This window comes from Diplotaxodon limnothrissa, linkage group LG5, assembly GCF_057381915.1.
Source record: "Diplotaxodon limnothrissa isolate DT_005_m linkage group LG5, D_limnothrissa_male_GT1.1, whole genome shotgun sequence".
NCBI lineage: Eukaryota > Metazoa > Chordata > Actinopteri > Cichliformes > Cichlidae > Diplotaxodon > Diplotaxodon limnothrissa.
In genome coordinates this window covers 2525591-2547026 of record NC_140600.1, presented here as the reverse complement: position 1 = coordinate 2547026, position 21436 = coordinate 2525591, and the positions used below count along the sequence as shown (strand labels likewise).

The 21436-nt window shown below is 44.0% G+C and overlaps 1 protein-coding gene across 4 annotated transcripts in view; it reads left to right on the top strand.

The window, feature by feature from the left end:
• Nucleotides 1-21436, top strand: part of LOC146631433 (calcium-dependent secretion activator 1-like) — a 342226-nt gene that overhangs the window by 84498 nt on the left and 236292 nt on the right. For all 4 annotated transcript variants that reach the window (XM_085352951.1, XM_085352948.1, XM_085352949.1 and 1 more), the window contains exons 4-5: nucleotides 13043-13123; nucleotides 13746-13982. In XM_085352951.1, coding sequence (XP_085209077.1) covers nucleotides 13043-13123; nucleotides 13746-13982 — 318 coding nt within the window. The remainder of the gene's footprint in view (nucleotides 1-13042; nucleotides 13124-13745; nucleotides 13983-21436) is intronic.

Genomic DNA, 21436 nt, shown 5'->3' with positions numbered 1-21436 from the left:
TTAAATGCAGAGCTGTAGTCTATGAAGAGCATTTTAACATAATTCCCCCTTCTAGTGTCCAAGTGAGTGAGTGATGTGTGGAGGAGATGAGAGATGGCATCGTCTGTGGAACGATTTGGACGGTAAGCGAACTGTAGTGGGTCCAGTGTGTCTGGTAGTGAAGAAATGATGAAGTCTCTGACCAGGCGTTCAAAGCACTTCATCACTACTGAGGTGAGGGCTACAGGGCGATAGTCATTGAGAGAAGCAGGGTGGGGTTTCTTCGGAACAGGAACAATGATGGACTCTTTGAAGCATGTGGGGATCACCGACTGAGATAAAGAGATGTTGAATATCTCAGTGAACACAGGAGCTAGCTGGTATGCGCAGTCTCTGAGGATACGACCTGGGATGCCGTCTGGTCCTGCTGCTTTCCTGGTGTTCACTCTCTTGAAGGCTCTCCTTACTTCATGCTCGGAGATGACGAGCACGTTTCCGGTGCTGGCAGTATCTTCCTGTCTGCAGCCGTTAGCGCCGCTAGCACTAGCATTGTTGGAGTCCTTAGCTACAGCCTCGAAGCGAGCATAGAAAGTGTTCAGCTCGTCTGCCAGAGTCACGGCCGCGTTCGTCATACCGATTGTTGGTGCTTTATAGTCCGTTATTGTCCTTAGTCCCCGCCACAGGCTCCTAGAGTCACTCTGTTGGAGTTGTGACTCTAGTTTCCTCCCGTAGCGCTGCTTCGCCTCTTTCACCGCCCTCCGCACGTTATATGATGCGGCTTTGTACGGGTCCATGTCCCCCGTCGTGAGTCCCGTGTTGTAGGCAGCGGTGCGGGATCTCAGAGCGTCACGGATGGTTTTATCCACCCACGGCTTCTGGTTGGGAAACGTTGTGATAGTCTTTGTCTCCACGGTATCATCCGCTAGTTTCCCACTAGTTAATAACTGTACAGTACTCTGTTTCTAGTAACCATTGTCCTTAATGTAAATATGTAAGAAGAAAAGAAAATGTGTATGTTTCTGTCCTGTGTACTGTTTGTTTGTATATGTGTCTTTCTGGCTGCTGTTACAACCAAATTTCCCCTTGTGGGACAATTAAAGGATTATTCTATTCTATTCTAAAAAAATACTTCAGTAAAGTTTGAAATACTGATTCAAAAGTAAGAAAATTACAGGCTGTGAAAAATGTAAGGTTTTGGAGGATGTTTTTATTTTCATGCAAAGCTACCCGAACCTTGTGCTATATTAACATAATGATAAAATATTTTCAGTAGATAGGAATACAAACTTTTAAAAAATTCTAATTATACTCTAATTATACTCAGCCTGAATCTGAAGGGGAAAAAAAATCTATTTTCTGTTGCCTACACAGAGAGTCTTACTTTGCTTCTAAATGGGAAAATGTATACAGTCAGGGGTTAAAGTGGGATTCAGCCATTGGGGGAACCCAAAAAATCGTTGTAGTGGCTCAGTGTGGGGTAGATTTTCTTAGTGTACAGGCTGTGATCAGCTGACCTGCTGCTCTTTGTGGATGTACACAACTTAAATCAACCAGATGTGAGCAGATGTTTCTGTTTTTCTAGGTGGTATAAAGTTGGTATGAAGGTGGAATTCAGTCGTTGGATTTAAGCAGCATCATCAGCTAAAAGTCACATGAATCTCTGCTGCACTTGATGTAATATAACTCTGACCATGAAACTACAGCCAATGTGGAGCAGTCACACACTGTTCTTTACAGCAAAATAGCCTATTTATCTGGCAGGGTAGCTCTTCATGCAGTATTTACAGAGCAGTTAGTGTACCTCAGATTGTTTTGAAACAGGTTTCACAACATGAAAAAAACAATGTCACACGTACACACCTAATATTTGAAATAAAAACTTGAATGTAAGCTTTAAATCTGCACATTATGGAACACCACTGAGCAGTCTTTACCTTTAAATCTAAGCTCTCTTCTTCCTCTCCTGTCCTGTCTTTCTTATCTTTCTACATCTCTGAGTAAAGTTATTTCTCACTCTTTTACGTCCCTGTGAAATACAGAAGCTGTACCTTTGGGTACCAATACCGCTGACTTTGGCACACATCTTCTCTTTTTATGTGACATTCTCTGGTGATTATCCTTCCTCATGTGTTAACTTTCTGTTATCATCACTTACAGTGGGGCAAAAAAGTATTTAGTCAGCCACCGATTGTGCAAGTTCCCCCACTCAAAATGATGACAGAGGTCAGTAATTTGCACCAGAGGTACACTTCAACTGTGAGAGACAGAATGTGAAAAAAAAATCCATGAATTCACATGGTAGGATTTGTAAAGAATTTATTCGTAAATTAGGGTGGAAAATAAGTATTTAGTCACCTCAAACAAGGAAAATCTCTGGCTCTCACAGACCTGTAACGTCTTCTGTAAGACGCTTTTCTGTCCCCCACTCGTTACCTGTATGAATGGCACCTGTTTGAACTCATCATCTGTATAAAAGACACCTGTCCACAGCCTCAAACAGTCAGACTCCAAACTCCGCCATGGCCAAGACCAAAGAGCTTTCGAAGGACACCAGGAAAAGTATTGTAGACCTGCACCAGACTGGGAAGAGTGAATCTACAATAGGCAAGCAGCTTGGTGTGAAAAAATCAACTGTGGGAGCAATCATCAGAAAATGGAAGACATACAAGACCACTGATAATCTCCCTCGATGTGGGGCTCCACGCAAGATCTCATCCCGTGGGGTCAAAATGATCATGAGAACGGTGAGCAAAGATCCCAGAACCACACGGGGGGACCTGGTGAATGACCTGCAGAGAGCTGGGACCAAAGTAACAAAGGTCACCATCAGTAACACACTACAACGGCAGGGAATCAAATCCCGCAGTGCCAGACGTGTTCCGCTGCTGAAGCCAGTGCATGTCCAGGCCCGTCTGAAGTTTGCCAGAGAGCACATGGATGATACAGCAGAGGATTGGGAGAATGTCATGTGGTCAGATGAAACCAAAGTAGAACTTTTTGGTATAAACTCAACTCGTCGTGTTTGGAGGAAGAAGAATACTGAGTTACATCCCAAGAACACCATACCTACTGTGAAGCATGGGGGTGGAAACATCATGCTATGGGGCTGTTTTTCTGCCAAGGGGACAGGACGACTGATCCGTGTTAAGGACAGAATGAATGGGGCCATGTATCGTGAGATTTTGAGCCAAAACCTCCTTCCATCAGTGAGAACTTTGAGGATGAAACGAGGCTGGGTCTTCCAACATGACAATGATCCAAAACACACCGCCCGGGCAACAAAGGAGTGGCTCCGTAAGAAGCATTTGAAAGTCCTGGAGTGGCCTAGCCAGTCTCCAGACCTCAACCCCATAGAAAATCTGTGGCGGGAGTTGAAAGTCCGTGTTGCTCGGCGACAGCCCCAAAACATCACTGCTCTCGAGAAGATCTGCATGGAGGAATGGGCCAAAATACCAGCTACTGTGTGTGCAAACCTGGTAAAGACCTATAGTAAACGTTTGACCTCTGTTATTGCCAACAAAGGTTATGTTACAAAGTATTGAGTTGTATTTTTGTTATTGACCAAATACTTATTTTCCACCCTGATTTACGAATAAATTCTTTACAAATCCTACCATGTGGATTCATGGATTTTTTTTTCACATTCTGTCTCTCACAGTTGAAGTGTACCTCTGGTGCAAATTACTGACCTCTGTCATCATTTTAGGTGGGGGAACTTGCACAATCGGTGGCTGACTAAATACTTTTTTGCCCCACTGTATGTTAATGGGTCGATTTTGACCCATGTATTAAATCAGCTATAAAATACACTAAATCAAAATGAAATCAAATCAATTTAATTCATGTAGCACTTTTACAAACAACAACTGTTGACCAAAGTACTGTACAATAGAATAATCAGATAAAATTTTAAATGAAAGCAAAATCAAGGAAATAATAAGAATAAAATAATGACAGACTCATAGAGACTTAAAAGTTAAGGATTAAAAATGGGTCTTTGGACGAGTTTTAAAAGTATCCAGAGTTGGAGAAGTCCTGGTATATATAACACACACGTGGCATTCTTTCTACAATAGAAATCAAATATTCTCCCATATCTGTTGCAGATGTTCCCATAAATGTGGACCTTGTAGGCCGCTTTGCTTTCACTCTTCTGTCCAGTTCATCCCAAACCAGCTCGATGGGGTTTAAGTCTGGAGACACTGCTGAACACGCCGTGTTTTCAAGCTCACCTTCTTGTTCTTTTTTCCTGAGGTAGTTCTGGCATAGATTGGACTTATGTTTTGGGTCATTATCTTGCTGTAGGATGAACCCCTGACCAACTAAGCATGATGTTCCAGAATGCTGTGGTTTTGGTTCAGGGTGCCTCTCACTATGTACAAGTCACCAACCCTGGATCCAGCAAACAGGCCCGGACCATCACACTTCCTCCTCCACGCTTGACAATTAATGCCACACATTGTGGAACCATCCTTTCACCTACTCAACAGAGATCCTGCATGATGAACCAAAGATTTCAGATATTGATTCATCAGTCCATAACACCTTCTTCCAGTCTGCAGTAGTCCAATGGAGGTGTTTCATGGCCCAGGCAAACCTTTGTCTTATTCTGACATCTTACAATAGCTTTCTTCCTGGCACTCATCATGTCAAACCTGCAGCTCAAAATCTTCTCTTCACAGCTGAAAATGAGACTTGCTTACTATGACCACTATTAAGCTGTGCTTGAAGCTGTTGTCCTGTGAGCTGTCTGTTAACTCTCTGATTCAGCTGTGGCTTTGGGTCTCTGAGAGTTTTCCAAAGTTTCTGAGTGGCTTTTGCTATACTGATCCATTTAATTGAGAACATTTATTCGATCGGTTTAAACTACGTTTCAGAGCAGTGTTCTGAAACATCTGCACTTTGGGAGCTCAACACAGCGTCAAAATGTCTGTTTTGACCTTCCCATCTCCACCCAAGACACATATATGAAGAATGTATCAATGGATAATAACTACCTTCCATCACCCATATGGAATCTGTCCTCTGTTATTACCTGGGAACCACTGTGACTACATTATGTTGCACATTTTTAATCTCCTTACTCCCCCTGGTACTCAAATTTCCCTTGCTCCAGACCCATAGTCCCACTATTGACTGGGCTAACAATAAGGTTACTTCTTGGAGTTTGCACTATCATCAGTATTGTTTACCCCGCGACTGGGTGATGAATGAGAAAATGGCTTTTAAAGCCACCTTGGTCACTTTGAGTACCCACTGATGCTTTTGGCCTCACAAATGCCCTAGCCGTGTTCCAGTCCACAGTAAATGACATCATCAGAGAGGTTTCCTCAATATCTTTTTCAACCAGACAGGAAAAAATTTGGTAGACAATTTCCAAGACACTAATTATAATAATAACAATAACAATGATAACAATGATAACAAAAAATCTATTATTTTTTCCATTATTGGATAAAAATGCATAAAGGCAGAAAACTGCTTTAATCTTCCCAGCTCCCAGTGATCGAATGTCAGCAGTAACTGACAGATGACAGCCTTCATTTCTCTAAAAGAAACAGCTGCCAACCACTAAAAGAAAAGTGCCTGGCAGTGTTTTTTGTTACAGAAAGAGAGTTAACTTCAACTCTGAGTCAGTTACTGGTAGTGATGGGAATTCCGGCTCTTTTTAGAGAGCTGGGTTTTTTTTTTGGCTCGGCTCTCTAAAAAGAGCCGGCTCTTTCTGCTCCCAAGCAGCTCTTCAGGTTTTTTTGTTGCTTTAATAAATTTATTATCAACAACAATATAAAATAGGATTCAGTGCATGAATAAACTTCCTGAATCCTCAACAGAATTTTTTTGGAAATCAAGTGCAATGATTTTGTCCAGTTCTTCATCAGTTGAGTTCTGTCTTGCTTGGATCAAAGACTTCTGCTAAAACTGTCTCATAAAGCTCTGGGTTGGTTTATGTGCTTGTGGTGGTATACTGCATGATGCTGTAGATACTGCAGCAGAAGCAGCAGCAACAGTTACAGTAGACACACTGGCACCTTCATTAATATCACACTCAACTGACTGTGTTTTATCTTCCCATTCCCAACCGGCTCTATTTGATATCCTTTTCTTACAGACTCTACACGCTGCCTTTACATTGTCAATAAAATTGAGATGGTTCCAGATTTTGCTTCTTTTCTTGGTGTCACTCATTTTCATTACTATACCTTTCTAATGTGTTGATGTTGTCTCTTGCTGTTGCCCCTGGCTCTTTCCCTTTCTCCCTCCTGCTCTGTTTGTGTGCTACTGCTGCTGCGAGTGTACCTACCGCCCCTCCCCTCTCTGCTCATCACAAACACAAGGCTCACATGCAGTGTGAAGTGAAAAAAAAAAGCGAGAGAGAGAGAGGGTGAGAGAAAGAAAAAAAAAGAAACACTTCAAAGAGCTGTTTCATTTGCGACCGACACATCACTAGTTACCGGGGTAACAGTCTGTGTTCTGATTACATTTAATCTTAAAATTTCTTCACAGATTGAGATTTAGTCATTAAATGCAAACAACATTTCTGTAAATGGCTTGGTTCTTATATATCATTTTTCTACTACGAGCAACGTGGTTTGTATTCCTCATTCACCCATTCATACAAGCGTTTTTTTTCTGTCCTTAAGTGGTTTCCATCAAACACTCACATGCATTCAGTCAGCACTGGCAGGTGCTCTGCTATTTATTTATGTGTTACCATGTTGAATCATAGTACCAGGGCTCCGCTAATGATAATCCTTTCTTACTCTGTGCACACACAAACACACTTTGTTGAGTGAACAAACTCAAGATTCAAGATTCAAGTTTACTGTCGTGTAACTGTCGTTACTGTGTAACAAATGGTTACACAGAGCAATGAAATGAAATCTCAGAAGTTACTGAAGTAAGTCTGTGAGTTTCCTGTTCCTGAACAGCGGATCGGTTGTTGATCTCAGATTTAATCAACTCGGAGTTTAATGTTACGTTTTTTCCACGTGCTTCCTCGAATAGAGCATAGAGGTGTTTGTTGAAAAAAAATCTGCCAACAGTCAGTCTGTTACTCTAGTGACTGACTCTGAGTTTCTGATCCATAAAGACGGTTAACATCAACTCTAAGTTTCTCTCATCTCAGTGTTAACAACTTCAGAGTTTTTAGCTAAATCTGTTTCCTGGAATAAGGCGCACTTAAGAGGAAACAACAACACAACCCCCTAAAAAGGTTTTGCAACTGATGACTGTTGTGAAAAAATAAGCATTAGAGCTTTGGAACTGATTTTCTGAGATTTTGAAAAAAATTAAAAAACATTTTTTGCAAATGGGTACGGCAAAAGCAGTCTTTACACCACCATTATATATAAACAAACAACCTTTGTCTGCACAATTGTTTTCTTCTGTGAAGTTTCTTTACACAGTCACTTAGGCACCAGCCTGATAATAAAGACATCGGCCCCAGCTTATAGCTTTCAGATGTTTTCCTATCTTTGCACACTCACTGTTTGTACAAGAAAGCTAGAATATATAAATGCAATCATATGCAGAGGGTAAATGAGTTGAAATAAGAAACTTCTTATGATACTTAAACTCTTCAACTATATTTGAAATAACTATTTTAGTAAGAAAATAGTAAAAGTTTTTACTATGGGTGATAATTTCCTTACGGATTATTGAAATATTCTGATTCCTATTTATCTCAGATCATCCAGTCCTGCTTGACCATCTCCATTTTGCATAAAGTGTTAGTACCACTTTCTATTAATTGATTAATTGATTAAAACAAGCATCAGGAAGTCTGTAATGTACTGGAAACACATATTCAAAATGTTAATAATTATATTTAAATGTACAACACATATGAATACATTAGATTGGCGTAGGCGTGTAGAGCACCATCTTTCACATCATACTTTAGACGTGGATGGCAGCAAATAATATGGTAAATATATTTCAGGTAGGGAAAAAAAAGTGGTGCAATTTTAAAAAAAAGTCCAGTACACAAAAATAAGATGCTATCCATGTTCTCGTGCTTGTTCAATTCAGGGTTGTGGGGGGCGCAACACCATGACCCTGATCCACCTTCATCATTGATTGACCCCTGACCATCAAAAGATCAAGCCTCTCAGCTGAAAACTGGAATATTCAATTTTTGGGCAAATATCTATGTCTTATTTGAAACTATAACTAACCACATCAAGTTCTCTATCCATATTTACAATAATCAGAATCAGAAACTTTATTGTCATTGTCACGAGAACAACGAAATGAAGAATGGTCCCCGATCATTGCATCATCCCTAGCAATATCAAAATATAAATAAAACAATAAAATTCAATAAATAAAATAGATAGAATACTTAAAATACTAATAAGATATAACAGTAAAACATTCACATACATTCCCACACACATGCTTCAGACCGTGCATAGATTAACACAAGAGTGGCGTGATGGACATTTTTTTTGTAGTATTCAGATGTGTTATTGCAGTTGGATAACAGCTGTGTTTGAGTCTATTAGTCCTTGCTCTGATTGCCCTGTACCGTCTGCCTGAGGGCAACAGTTGGAACAGGGAGTGGCCAGGATGTGAGGTGTCTTTTATGATGTTTTGGGCCTTTTTAAAACAGTGGGCATTGTGTAGAACTTCCAGTGTGGGGAGAGGGCAGCCAGTGATCTTTTGGGCGGTGTTAATGATCCCTTGGAGTGCTTTCCTCTGAGCCCCTGTGCAGCTAGTGTACCAGATGCATATGCAGTAAGTTAGAACACTCTCAATGGTGGCTCTGTAGAAGGACACCAGCAGTCTCTGTGTGATGTTATTCCTCCTGAGAATTCTCAGGAAGTACAGTCTCTGTTGGGCCTTTTTCAGCAGCTCGGAGGTGTTCACACTCCAGGAAAGGTTCTCCTCTATATTGACTCCCAGGAAGCGGAAGCTTGCCACCCTTTCTACACAGTCCCCATTTATGAATAGTGGTTGGATCTCTGCCTTTTTCCTTGTGAAATCTATTATGAGTTCTTTGGTTTTTGAAGTGTTGAGGAGGAGGTTATTGGCCTTACACCATGACGTCAGCTGCTCCACCTCGTCTCTGTATGTAGACTCGTCTCCCTTGGTAATGAGCCCCACCACTGTGGTGTCATCTGCAAATTTCACAAAGATGTTGCTGTGGTGGCGAGGAGTGCAGTCGTGTGTGTAGAGAGAGTAGAGCAGTGGACTGAGCACACAGCCCTGGGGTGAGCCAGTGCTGAGACTCAGGGCTGAGGATGTGTGATGGCCAACTCTGACTCTCTGTCTACGGCCCGAGAGGAAGCTGTTGATCCACATGCAGGTGCTGTATGGAAGCCCCAGGTCTTGTAGCTTGGCCACCAGTTTGTGTGGAAGGATGGTGTTAAAAGCTGAGCAGTAATCCACGAAGAGCATCCGCACATAGCTACCATGCTCTTCCAGGTGAGTTAATGCAGCAGGAGTGCTGTGGCTACAGCGTCTTCCGTGGACCGGTTTGCTCTGTAGGCAAACTGGTGTGGATCCAGGCTGCGGGGCAGGGCTGCTGTGATGTGTCTGCGGACCAGCTTCTCAAAGCATTTCATTACCACTGGGGTGAGTGCCACCGGTCTGTAGTCATTCAGGCCGGTGATGTGGGGCTTCTTAGGCAAGGGGACTATGGTGGAGGACTTCAGGCAGAGTGGGACAGTCGCCTGTGCGAGGGATTTGTTGAAGATCCTGGTGAAGATCCCAGCCAGCTGTTCTGCACAATCCCTCAATATTCGACCTGGCACACCATCAGGACCCGCCGCCTTCCTCGGGTTAACAGCCTGCAGCATGCGCCTCACCTCGTGCTCTTCCAGGGTGAGGGTGGTGCTGCTATGGGTGGCGTGTTGCTGCTGTGGCTCCAATACCTCCGGTACCCTGGTCTCAAAGCGGGCGAAGAAGATATTCAGCTCCTCTGCCAGCTCCAGGTCACCGTCCGCAGCTCCGAGATTGATCTTATAGTTGGTTAGGTGCTGGATGCCTTGCCACACCTGCTGGCTGGTATTACTCTTCAGATGGTCCTCAATCCTCCTCCTATAGTCCCCCTTTGCCTCTCTGATGCCTCTCTTCAGGTTGGATCGGGCTGTGGTGTAGTAATCCCTGTTGCCAGACCTGAACGCAATGTTCCTCTCCTTCAGCAGCTGCCTGACCTCCCGGGTCATCCAGGGCTTTTGGTTGGGATAAGCCCGGATCCGTTTGACTGCTGTAACAGTGTCTATGCAATGTTTTATATAGCAGAGGACACTGTCTGTGAACATTTCCAAGTCCTGATGTTCAAAGATATCCCAGTTAGTCCTGTCAAAACAGTCCTGCAGCTGCTGAGAGGCACCCTCTGGCCATATGGTAATATTCTTTGTGATGGTAAGAGCAGTTTTCTTGAGGGGGGCATATGCAGGGATTAGAAACAGTGACAAGTGGTCAGACTGACCCAGATGTGGCAAAGGTCTGGCCCTGTAGCCCATTTTGATGTTGGAATAAACTTTGTCCAATAATGGTCAGGTCACGACAATCTTACTTTTATGCAACCTTAGTTTTTAGAAGTACTCTAAGTATTTTTAGGTAAGCTAACTTTAGCTACTAACCTACTGTTAGCTACACTGTTAGTGGTGTAAGTTGTGGTATGTGGTATAAGTTGATTCCAAATGTATTGTTATAATCCATTGGTTTATGTAAGCATGGCTCTACAAGGCAAGCCAAAATGGAGGCAAACGGTGGCTAAAGTGGAAACCTGGCACCCTACTTCTTCTTTGTCTTTCTCCAGGGATAAAATTGAAAGTGCAGACTCCCAGTAGGCAGTGTTATGGAAATTTTAACAATAACCTGCAACGTACCCAGTGAGCGTTTTGAAATGACTTAATAAACATATTGCAATATGGAGAGACCCACTCCAGCCAAACACTAGGGTGATCTCTGAATTGTGGCCACTGCCCTTACACACACAGACACAGACACTCTTAAACAAAGAACATTCCACAGCAGATCATATATCCTTATCTCTTCATTCCAGCTCACCCTTGACCCTCTCCTGGTCTAAGAAAGATAAACTGTCACCAACTGTCACCTCCTTTACAACAGGATGTCTGGAGACCCTTAAGTCTTCAATGGGTTCACTGTGAGAAGGCAATAAACCTTGTGGCCCACCTGATAACATTTTACATGCATACAACTGGTGTCAAGAGTGATTATTCTACACTGAGTTGAGAAAGTATTACTACTATTAGTGATGCGTTTAATACATAAAATAAAGAGATTTCCAGTACAGCAGCAGTCTGCCACCTACTGGCAGCCAGTTCTTTGCACGCTGTTTTTATTTATGCTTATTATACAGAACCTACCACATGTGTTACTAGATAATAATCACACACTTTTTTTAGTTTGCTTTAACAGGTTATTAATGCTATTAAATAGAAACACTCAGGTTTTGCATTTTGCAGCTATATTTCCTGCTTATTACACAGAAACTACCAGAGGTAATTGAGTGGGAATAACTTAGAAAGTACCACATTATTACGTTCTAGTTTCCTTTTTGTTACCCTACAATTACCACTTTATTACCAAGCTGTATGTCCACATTGTTACCCCCAGTTTTGGGGCTATTATTATCCTATTACATAAAGTTCATAAATAATATTACTCAACCGTAACCGTTGTTGCTACCATGATATTACGTGGATATTACATGGTTATTACTTTGTTAATTGAATAGTAATAACATAGAAATTACCACATCATTACCCACTTGTTTCCCCCTTGTTACTCTACCATTACCCCTTTGTTACCAACTTTCAGGCCTGTTTTTTCACACCAAATGTAATGCAATGTTTGTACATGAATATCTCATAAACTACATTTTCAGTGGTATTTCTTACTGTCAAAATTAATCACAATCTGTCATTTAGATTTTGAAGTACTTAAAATATGCATATGTCCTATATTTGAGCACATAAATAAAAAAAAACAACTTAAAATTGTAAAAATCTATGACCCATTAGCGAGCCTGATTCTGATGGAAGTTTCTTCCTATAAAAAAGGGATTTTTTCCTTCCCTCTGTCGCCAAAGTGCTTGCTCAAAGGGAGTCATGTGATTGTTGGCATTTCTCTGTATTATTGTAGGGTTCACCTTAAGCCCACTGTTGTTTTGACTTGGCACTATATGAATAAAATGGAATTGAATTGAATTGACCTACTCTACCTTCCTACTATTTTGAGACCTACTGCCCTGGAAGAGTCTGATAATCCAGTGCAAACACATGCTGTTAGTGGGATTTAGCTGGTTCTATATTGCCCATAGGTGTGAATGTGAGTGCAAATGGTTGCCTGTCTCTCTGTGTTAGCTCTACAATCTTTCTAGGGTCTACTCTGCCTTTTGGTTTCCTACTTTCCTACTGCCTCTCCCAAAGCTTGTCCCGCATGCTGTTGTATTTCATATTTGTGATTTGTACATTGAAGCAAAACTTCAAATGGCAGAAATGACAGTGTTGTTTTAATTATTTTTTATCAATCCATTTACATTTATTTATTTAACGAGTGGGGCTGATGATTACAGTGTGTGAATGTGTGTGTGAATGAGTGAATGACTGAATGTAGTGTAAAGGGCTTTGGGGTCCTTAGAGACAAAGTAAAGCGCTATACAAATGCAGGCCCTTTACCAGGTCATTTACCAGTCCTGCAAGGTTACCTGGGGCCCTGGCTTTTATCAGAGGAAGTATGGTAGACATTTGGAGGGCTTTGAGGCAGTTAGTACTGAATAAATCCCCTCACCTATTTTCTCCATCTAAACTTTCAGTCATTGAACTACAGCACTGACATTTAACTAATATTCAAACACTGTTTTCTTTATTCAAGATAATTTAATTAATTTGCACCGATTATTTTCTAAATTGAAAACATTCTAGCTACAGAGCACACTGCCCAATATATCTCGCGTGCCATGCCATGCCAGTTTTATTGACTTCACCTGTCAGTGGTCATGAGGTTGTGTCTTATTAGTGTACTTGGGAGTTTTTTGTTTAAAAAGAGCAATATGCACAATATGTGTAATATGTTTCCCCAGCTGGACAACCCAGATGAACAGGCAGCACAGATCAGAAGAGAGCTGGATGGACGACTTCAAATGGCAGACCAGATTGCTCGGGTAAGACATTTGGATGGTTGAGGAGATTAATAATAGGGTTAGGATAATAATAATAGGTCAGGATTGACTCTTATTTTATATTTCAACATATGATATAAATACAGACATTTTTCCTCAGTTAAATTTTTACATTTATATAACATTTATTAGAAATGAGCAGCACGGTGGTTTGGTGGTTAGCACCATTATGTCGTAGCTGGAAGGTTCAATTCAATTTTATTTATACAGCTCCACATCACAACAACAGTCATCCTAGGGCGCTTTATATTATAAGGTAGAACCCACATTAATAGATGGTAATAGTAATGGTTCAAATCTGCTAGCTGGCTGGGGCCTTTCTCTGTGGAGTTTATATGTTCCAGCGTCCTCTCACAGTCTGAAGTTATGAATGTTAGACTGACTGGCAAAATTGGCAGTAGGTGTGAGCAGAAATGGCTGTCTCCATTTCCATTTTAGTCCTGTAACAGACTGGCAACCTGTCTTGTACCCTTATTCCTGCCCTGTGATAGCTGGAATAGACTTTATCAAAATTTAACAAATAGATAGATACTTTATTGAACACACAAGGGAGATTGTTGGATCATGTTCATTATTTAATTGGCTGCTTTCCCATTTTTGTCAGTATGGGGGGAAGTTCCCTCGGTTTGTCTCTAGAGAAATGGAGGCCATGTACATTGAGGAGCTGCGATCCTCTGTCAACCTTCTGATGGCAAACCTGGAAAGCATGCCAGTGTCCAAAGGAGGAGAGTTCAAGCTGCAGAAGCTAAAACGAGGCCACAACACCTCCATCATGGACATGGGCCAGGAGGATGAGAATGCGCTGTCCAAGTCTGATGTAGTGCTGTCCTTCACCCTGGAGGTAGGTGGAGAGACCTATGAAACCGTTTGTAGAATGATGTCTTGCTGTGTCATTTTACTGGTGCAAATACAGCAGAGTGCACATAATCGAGAACCAGTTGTTGTAGAGAACCGGTTCCCAGTAGTCTAATTCCTTTGAATTGTTAGTCTGCCTGCCTATCTATCCTGGTTATCAGTTATCGGCAATAAAATATGCGTTAGTAAATTATTATTTTAAACAATTATTTTACTTATTTAAATATTACTATTATTTAACAATTGAATTTAAAATAAAATCACTATTTATAAATCAATTTATATATTTTTATATCAATATTTCAAAACGAATTACTTCAAATGAAAAAATACAATTAAAAAGAGAAAAGAAGTCATTTAATTAAAAACAAATCAAAGATATATTTCTGAAATTTAAAATGGCGATTCCATTTCTCATTTTCAAATCCATTTCCTCACTGTATTTCCCATTCCTGGTAGCTCACGGTTTAGCTATTATATTAGCAAATGGATTAGCTTAACTCTAATTAGCTGGATTAGAGCTGCAATGCTAAGAAGTGTGTGTGTGCTTGTATAAAGGCTATTCAGCCTTTTTATTTACACTCCACTCCACTACATTCCAACTCTATTGATGGGCAAGCGTCATGATGGTTATCAATCTGCCTAGTTAAGTGCGAGGGCCGAATATACATATACATATAAAAAAAATTCCCCACTCGCCCCTGCGGGCAGTCTATTCTTCAAGCTCGGGTCCTCTACCAGACGCTTGGGAGTTTGAGGGTCTTAGCTGTTCCTAGGACTACACTCTTCTGGACAGAGACGTCCAGAAGATGTTGCTCTGATGTTCCTCCCGGGATCTGCTGGAGCCACTCGCCTAGTTTGGGAGTCACCGCACCTAGTGCTCCGATTACCACTGGGACCACTGTTACCTTCACCCTTCACATCTTCTTTAGCTCTTCTCTGAGCCCTTGGTATTTCTCAAGTTTCACGTGTTTCTTCTTCCTGATATTGCTGTCATTCGGAACCACTCCATCTATCACTATGGCTGTCTTCTTTCGTTTGTCTACCACCACTATGTTCGGTTGGTTAGGCACCACCATTTTGTCCGTCTGTATCTGGAAGTCCTACAGGATCTTAGCTCGGTCATTCTCTCCCACTCTTGGGGGCGTCTCCCATTTTGATCTCGGGACTTCCAGACCATACTCAGCACAGATGTCTCTATACGTATATATGTCTATATACACTCAACAAAAATATAAACGCAACACCTTTGTTACTGCTCCCATTCCCCATGGGATGGACGTAGAGACCTAAAATTCATTCCAGATACACAATATAACCATCCCTCCCAAACAGTGGTCACAAATCAGTCCAAATGTGTGGTAGTGGGCACATCTGCTATATTGAGATAATCCATCCCACCTCACAGGTGTGCCACATCAGGATGCTGATCTGACATCATGAGTAGTGCACAGGTGTACCTCAGACTGCCCACAACAAAAGGCCACCCTGGAATGTGCAGTTTTGTCTCACAGCAAAATGCCACAGATGCCACAAGCAATGAGGGAGCGTGCAATTGGCATGCTGACAGCAGGAATGTCAACCAGATCTGTCGCCCGTGCATTGAATGTTCATTTCTCAACCATAAGCCGTCTCCACAGGCGTTTCAGAGAATATGGCAGCACATCCAACCGGCCTCACAACCGCAGACCTCGTGTAACCACACCAGCCCAGGACCTCCACATCCAGCAGGTTCACCTCCAAGATCGTCTGAGACCAGCCACCCAGACAGCTGCTGGAACAATTGGTTTGCACAACCAAACAATTTCTGCACAAACTGTCAGAAACCGTCTCAGGGACGCTCAACTGCATGCCCGTCGTCCTCATCGGGGTCTTGACCTGACTCCAGCTCGTCGCCGTAACAGACTTGTGTGGGCAAATGCTCACATTCGATGGCGTCTGGCACGTTGGAGAGGTGTGCGCTTCACGGATGAATCATGGTTCACATTGTTCAGGGCAGATGGCAGCTGAGAATGTCCCAGTTCTTGCATGGCCAGCATACTCACCGGACATGTCACCCATTGAGCATGTTCGGGATGTGCTTGACCGGCGTATACGACAGCGTGTACCAGTTCCCACGAATATCCAACAACCTCGCACAGCCATTGAAGTGGAGTGGACCAACATTCCACAGGCCACAATTGACAATCTGATAGACTCCATGCGACGATGTGTTGCACTGCATGAGGCAAATGGTGGTCACACCAGATACTGACCGGTTCTGGGTCCCCAGACCCCCAATAGCGCAAAAAACTGCACATTCCAGGGTGGCCTTTTGTTGTGGGCAGTCTGAGGTACACCTGTGCACTACTCATGATGTCAGATCAGCATCCTGATGTGGCACACCTGTGAGGTGGGATGGATTATCTCAATATGGCGGATGTGCCCACTACCACACATTTGGACTGATTTGTGACCACTGTTTGGGAGGGATGGTTATATTGTGTATCTGGAATGAATTTTAGGTCTCTACGTCCATCCCATGGGGAATGGGAGCAAAAACAAAAGTGTTGCGTTTATATTTTTGTTGAGTGTATATATAAATATTAGGGGTGCAACGATACACAAAATTCACGGTTTCGTTCGATACTTTGGTGTCATGGTTCGATATTTTTTCAATTAAAAAAAAAAAAGTTCATGCCTTTTTAATTTGTCATTTATTAAATTTTCACGGCACATTCTGCACCACATCTCTGTGTGTTCATCATTTGTTTGAAGCCAGCTCACCTCCTGCAACTAGTTTTCCGAGAATACGCGATTCTTTTGTGGTTCGGACTCCTGACATTTCTTTGGAGGTGGAGGAACATCACAGTAATTGCTTAAAGGAGCTTCTTCGACATCTTTAAGAGTTCTAAACAAATGTCTGTCCTCCTCCAGAAAATCTTATGTACGCAAACACGCGTTGCAACTTCTTATCTTGTGCGCGTTTTTTATTTTGACAGTGAATGCGCACCTGCGGACCACTTATGTGCAGCCCTGGTTATTTAGCTCGTCATATTGCAGCCACAGAAATTCTTTTGTCCATGAAACCATAAAGCTGCACTTTCTTTTTGCCTTATAGTCTGATTTGTCATAACTTTTCCGTTTTGTGGTAAGCTTTTCTTTGGCTGTCACTTCTTCACCCTGACCTGTCTTATTTGGCTCAGCAGAACTAAAATATATATCCTGCTGCTTTTACACACGCATGTCAGGATGCCTGGGTCGTTGACCCAGGGTATTTGAGTTTATTATATTATTTATACTTTTTAGTCTTTGGTTTCTTTGAGTTCTGTCTTAATGGTTTATGTCTCTGTCTTCTTTAGTTGCTCTATCTCCCCTATCACCTGTATCCCCTTGTCTAGTTCGCGTCTCTGTGTATCCTTAGTTCTTATATCCCCGTGTTCAGTCAGTGTTTGTGTCTGCCCTGGTCCCACGTCTCTGTTCCCTCTGTAGTGCCTGCATGTGAGTCTGTGTTATGTGTTTCCTGTTTTACTTTGAAGGTCTCTGTCTTATCTCAGTGTGTTCAGTTTACGCTTCCTTTTGTCTTGTCAGTTCTGATTTGCCCCAGCTGTGTTTCCCTCCTGTTATTCATTCCCTGATTGCTCCTTCTGTGTATTTAAGCCCTGTGTTTCTCTGTGTCCGTGTCGTGATCTACCGTTTATTTTGCTGTGTGTTTTGCCAGTCCACCGGTGTTAGTTTATTTTGAGTTTTTTCCCCAGTTATGTTATGTTTGCGTTCAGCAGTAAAGCTGTTTTGGTTTGAGTTTAAGTTTGGAGTCTGCATCTTGGGTCCTATCCCTGTCCGCACACAGCCGTCACCTAACAGAAGATCGCGACCAGAACATGGACCCCGCAGACTCTTTTTCCTCGGAGTACAACACTGAGATGGAGCGGATGGTGAGCCTGCTTGACCGCATCGCCCAGTCCCCTGATTTAAGGACCATGGCAGTGGGGCTGAGTGTGGTGGAGGCCATCATTCGCTTTAACCCCCGGCTTAGCCAGTTTGCTAAGGACACTAAGTTGGACGACACCATTACTGCCTGGAGAGAGCAAGTCAAGGCTGGTGAGCTTGCTCTCTTACTCTCTACATCTTCGCCACTGTTACCCCGGGACAACACACACTCTCCTTCTGTCTCAACATTGCCACAGACTTCCTCTCCCTCCCCACACCAGCTGGGTTCTCGTTCGCCTGCCTTTTTCCTGGCAGCTATGTGGTCGGAGGATGAGGAGGAGGTCTCTTTTTCTCCACCGGTTCCTGTTTCCTCATCCCGAAGGAAACGGCGTTCTGGCCGCCGCCACAACAGAACTGTTGAGCATTCTGACTCTGGACATTCTGACATCACACCCACTTCATCTGTTCTGCAAACTGGTTCCGCTGGAGGGTCCGAGGGGCCCGTTCAGCCACCCGTCTCCGCTGGAGGGTCCGAGGGGCCCGTTCAGCCACCCGTCTCCGCTGGAGGGTCCGAGGAACCGCTTCAGCCGTCTCTTCCTGCTGGAGGGTCCGAGGGGCCCGTTCAGCAACCCGTCTCCGCTGGAGGGTCCGAGGGGCCCGTTCAGCCACCCGCCTCGTCAGCTGAGGGTCCGGGAGGACCCAGCCAGCACGTCCCAGTGTCTGCTGATGGTTCTGGCGAGGCCGTTCAGCCACCACCGGCTCCACTGCCTGGTCTGGCCTCCGAGTCTGCAGCTCCGCCTGGTCCTGCCTCTGCTGCTCCGCCTGGTCCGGCCTCCGAGTCTGCAGCTCCGCCTGGTCCGGCCCCCGAGTCTGCAGCTCCGCCTGGTCCAGCCCCCGAGTCTGCAGCTCCGCCTGGTCCGGCCTCAGCCTCTGCAGCTCCGCCTGGTCCAGCCTCCGAGTGTTCAGCTTCGTCTGCTCCTGAGGTCTCCATGCTGTCTGTTCCTGCACATCTTGTCCGGCCTGCTCGTCTTGTCCGGCCTGCACGTCCTGCACGTCCTGCTCGTCCTGCACGTCCTGTCCGGCCTGCACGTCCTGTCCGGCCTGCACGTCCTGTCCGGCCGATGACTGGATGTCGTTGCCGTCATGGACGACCCCCTGAACTACGCCGCCACCAGTGCCTCCCGGCCGGCCTCCTGACCTGCTCCGCCGCCGGTGCCTCCCGCCCGGTCGGCCTCCTGACCTACTCCGTCGTCGCCGGTGTCTCCTGCCTGCCCGGCCCCCTGAACTGTTTTCTGGGCTCTTGGGCCGTCAGCCTCCGGGTCGGCCCCCTGAACTTTTTGTGAACTGTTTTTCCTGGCCGCCTGCGCCTGTCGTGAGCCTGTCTTTTGTTCTGTTGCTTTCCGGGCTCCATTGTTTGTTCTTTTTTTTGTTTCTGGCTCCTTGTTTGGTTTTGTTTCGAGTCCTCCATCCTGTTTCCCCCGCCGCCCGCCCTGGTTGGGTTTTTTTTGTTTTGGTGTTTTGGTTTGGGCTGTCTGGAAGCCAGCCCTTAAGGGGGGGGGGGGTACTGTTAGGATGCCTGGGTCGTTGACCCAGGGTATTTGAGTTTATTATATTATTTATACTTTTTAGTCTTTGGTTTCTTTGAGTTCTGTCTTATGGTTTATGTCTCTGTCTTCTTTAGTTGCTCTGTCTTCCCTATCACCTGTATCCCCTTGTCTAGTTCGCGTCTCTGTGTATCCTTAGTTCTTATATCCCCGTGTTCAGTCAGTGTTTGTGTCTGCCCTGGTCCCACGTCTCTGTTCCCTCTGTAGTGCCTGCATGTGAGTCTGTGTTATGTGATGAACCTTAGATGAACCTTGGCTAGATGTAGAACAAGCACTCTGCAATAATCTAGAGATCTCAGACCTACCATTTATCAGCTCAAACATCCAACGACATGAATGCTTTAAAAGCATCAACATCAGCTCTTCTCTGACAGCATGGTGGGAGTTTCTAAAATTGATGGCGTCTTCATTAATCCCATGCAAACGTACACCTATCTGGAACAACCCTGACATATTACAAAACAATAATATGATAAACTGTTCAGATTGGAGTGATAAAGGAATCAAATATTTAGAACATATACTAGAAGGAACAGAATTTATTTCATTTGACGGACTAGTTACACAATATGGGATCAACAAGAAAAGATTTTTAGAATATCAACAAATTAAATCCATAGTAAAAAAGAAATTTAAACCGGGTCAAGTTGAACTACAAACACCACCAAGTGTGGTTCAATTTCTTACTCTTAAACCCCCCAAATTACTATTCAAAATATACAGAATGCTTTCTAAAACAGATGAATCAATATCACTTCCTATTGCAAAATGGGAAGCGGATTTATCAGTTAACTTAGACCTAAACTTCTGGTCTCAGATTTGCTTAAAAACCTTTCATCTAATTAGAAATCCCAGTCTTCAATTAATTCAATACAAAATATTACATAGAGTGCACTATACAGGTCATCAGATGTTCAAGATGGGCTTTACGTCTACCAACAACTGCTCACACTGCCAAACCAATTCACCGGACAATTATATCCACGCTCTTTGGTTCTGTCCACCAGTGCAGAAGTTTTGGCGCGAGATATGTGAAGACTTATCGAAGTGTCTGAAATGTAACATTCCAACTTCCCCCTTAGTGTGTTTGTTGGGCAGCTTAGATAATGTCACTTCAGAAAAGAATATAGCCCATATGGTTTTCACTGCCCTATGCATAGCCAAGAAAACAGTCCTCATGAACTGGAAAAATAAAAATAATCTTAACTCTAACCAATATAGAAATTATCTATTAGATTACATTAGTCTTGATACAGCCTCTGCCACCACATCAGATCAATTGCTCTGGGCTCCTTTGATCAGCTCCATCACCTAGTGGGGGTGGGGGGTCATAGTTTGGTCCCGCCTTCACTGTTGTGATTGGTGTGGGGGTAGGGACAGGCTTAGGGCGTCGGGGGGTTCCCCGGAGGCATCTTCCTTGGGGGGCTCAACCCGGGGTAGCGGTCATGTCCGGTTAGGGGCTCTGTTGGCTCTCAGGTAACTGTTTCCTCGCGGCTGCGTGCAGCGGGGCTAGGGGAGGGTCTGTGCTGACGGACGTGGGTTACTGACCTGGTAGCCTGGCTGCCCCTGGGTGGGTCCGGGATGGGCGTGAGGTTCTGGGGGCGCTCCGTCTCTGGGCTGGGACCCGGACCGGGCCTCGGGGGCTTGGGTCCTGGTTGGTGTGTTGCCGGGGTTGTGGGCGGGTGGGTGCATGGGGGCCCAGCCCTGGAGCAGGGTGCCGCCGGTGCGTCGAGCCACCTGAGGGGCTCTTCAACTGGTGGGGGAGATTGTCACATCTTGCAGGAGCTTTCCTCTCCTCAGGAGCTCCCTCTGCAGGAGGGGGAGATACAGGAGAGGTGGAGGAAGATCTCAGCCTGGGTGTTTATTGTCTTATGTAGTCTGGAAGATGAGTGGATGGTGGGGTGGGTGCAGTTTTCTCTGTGGTGGG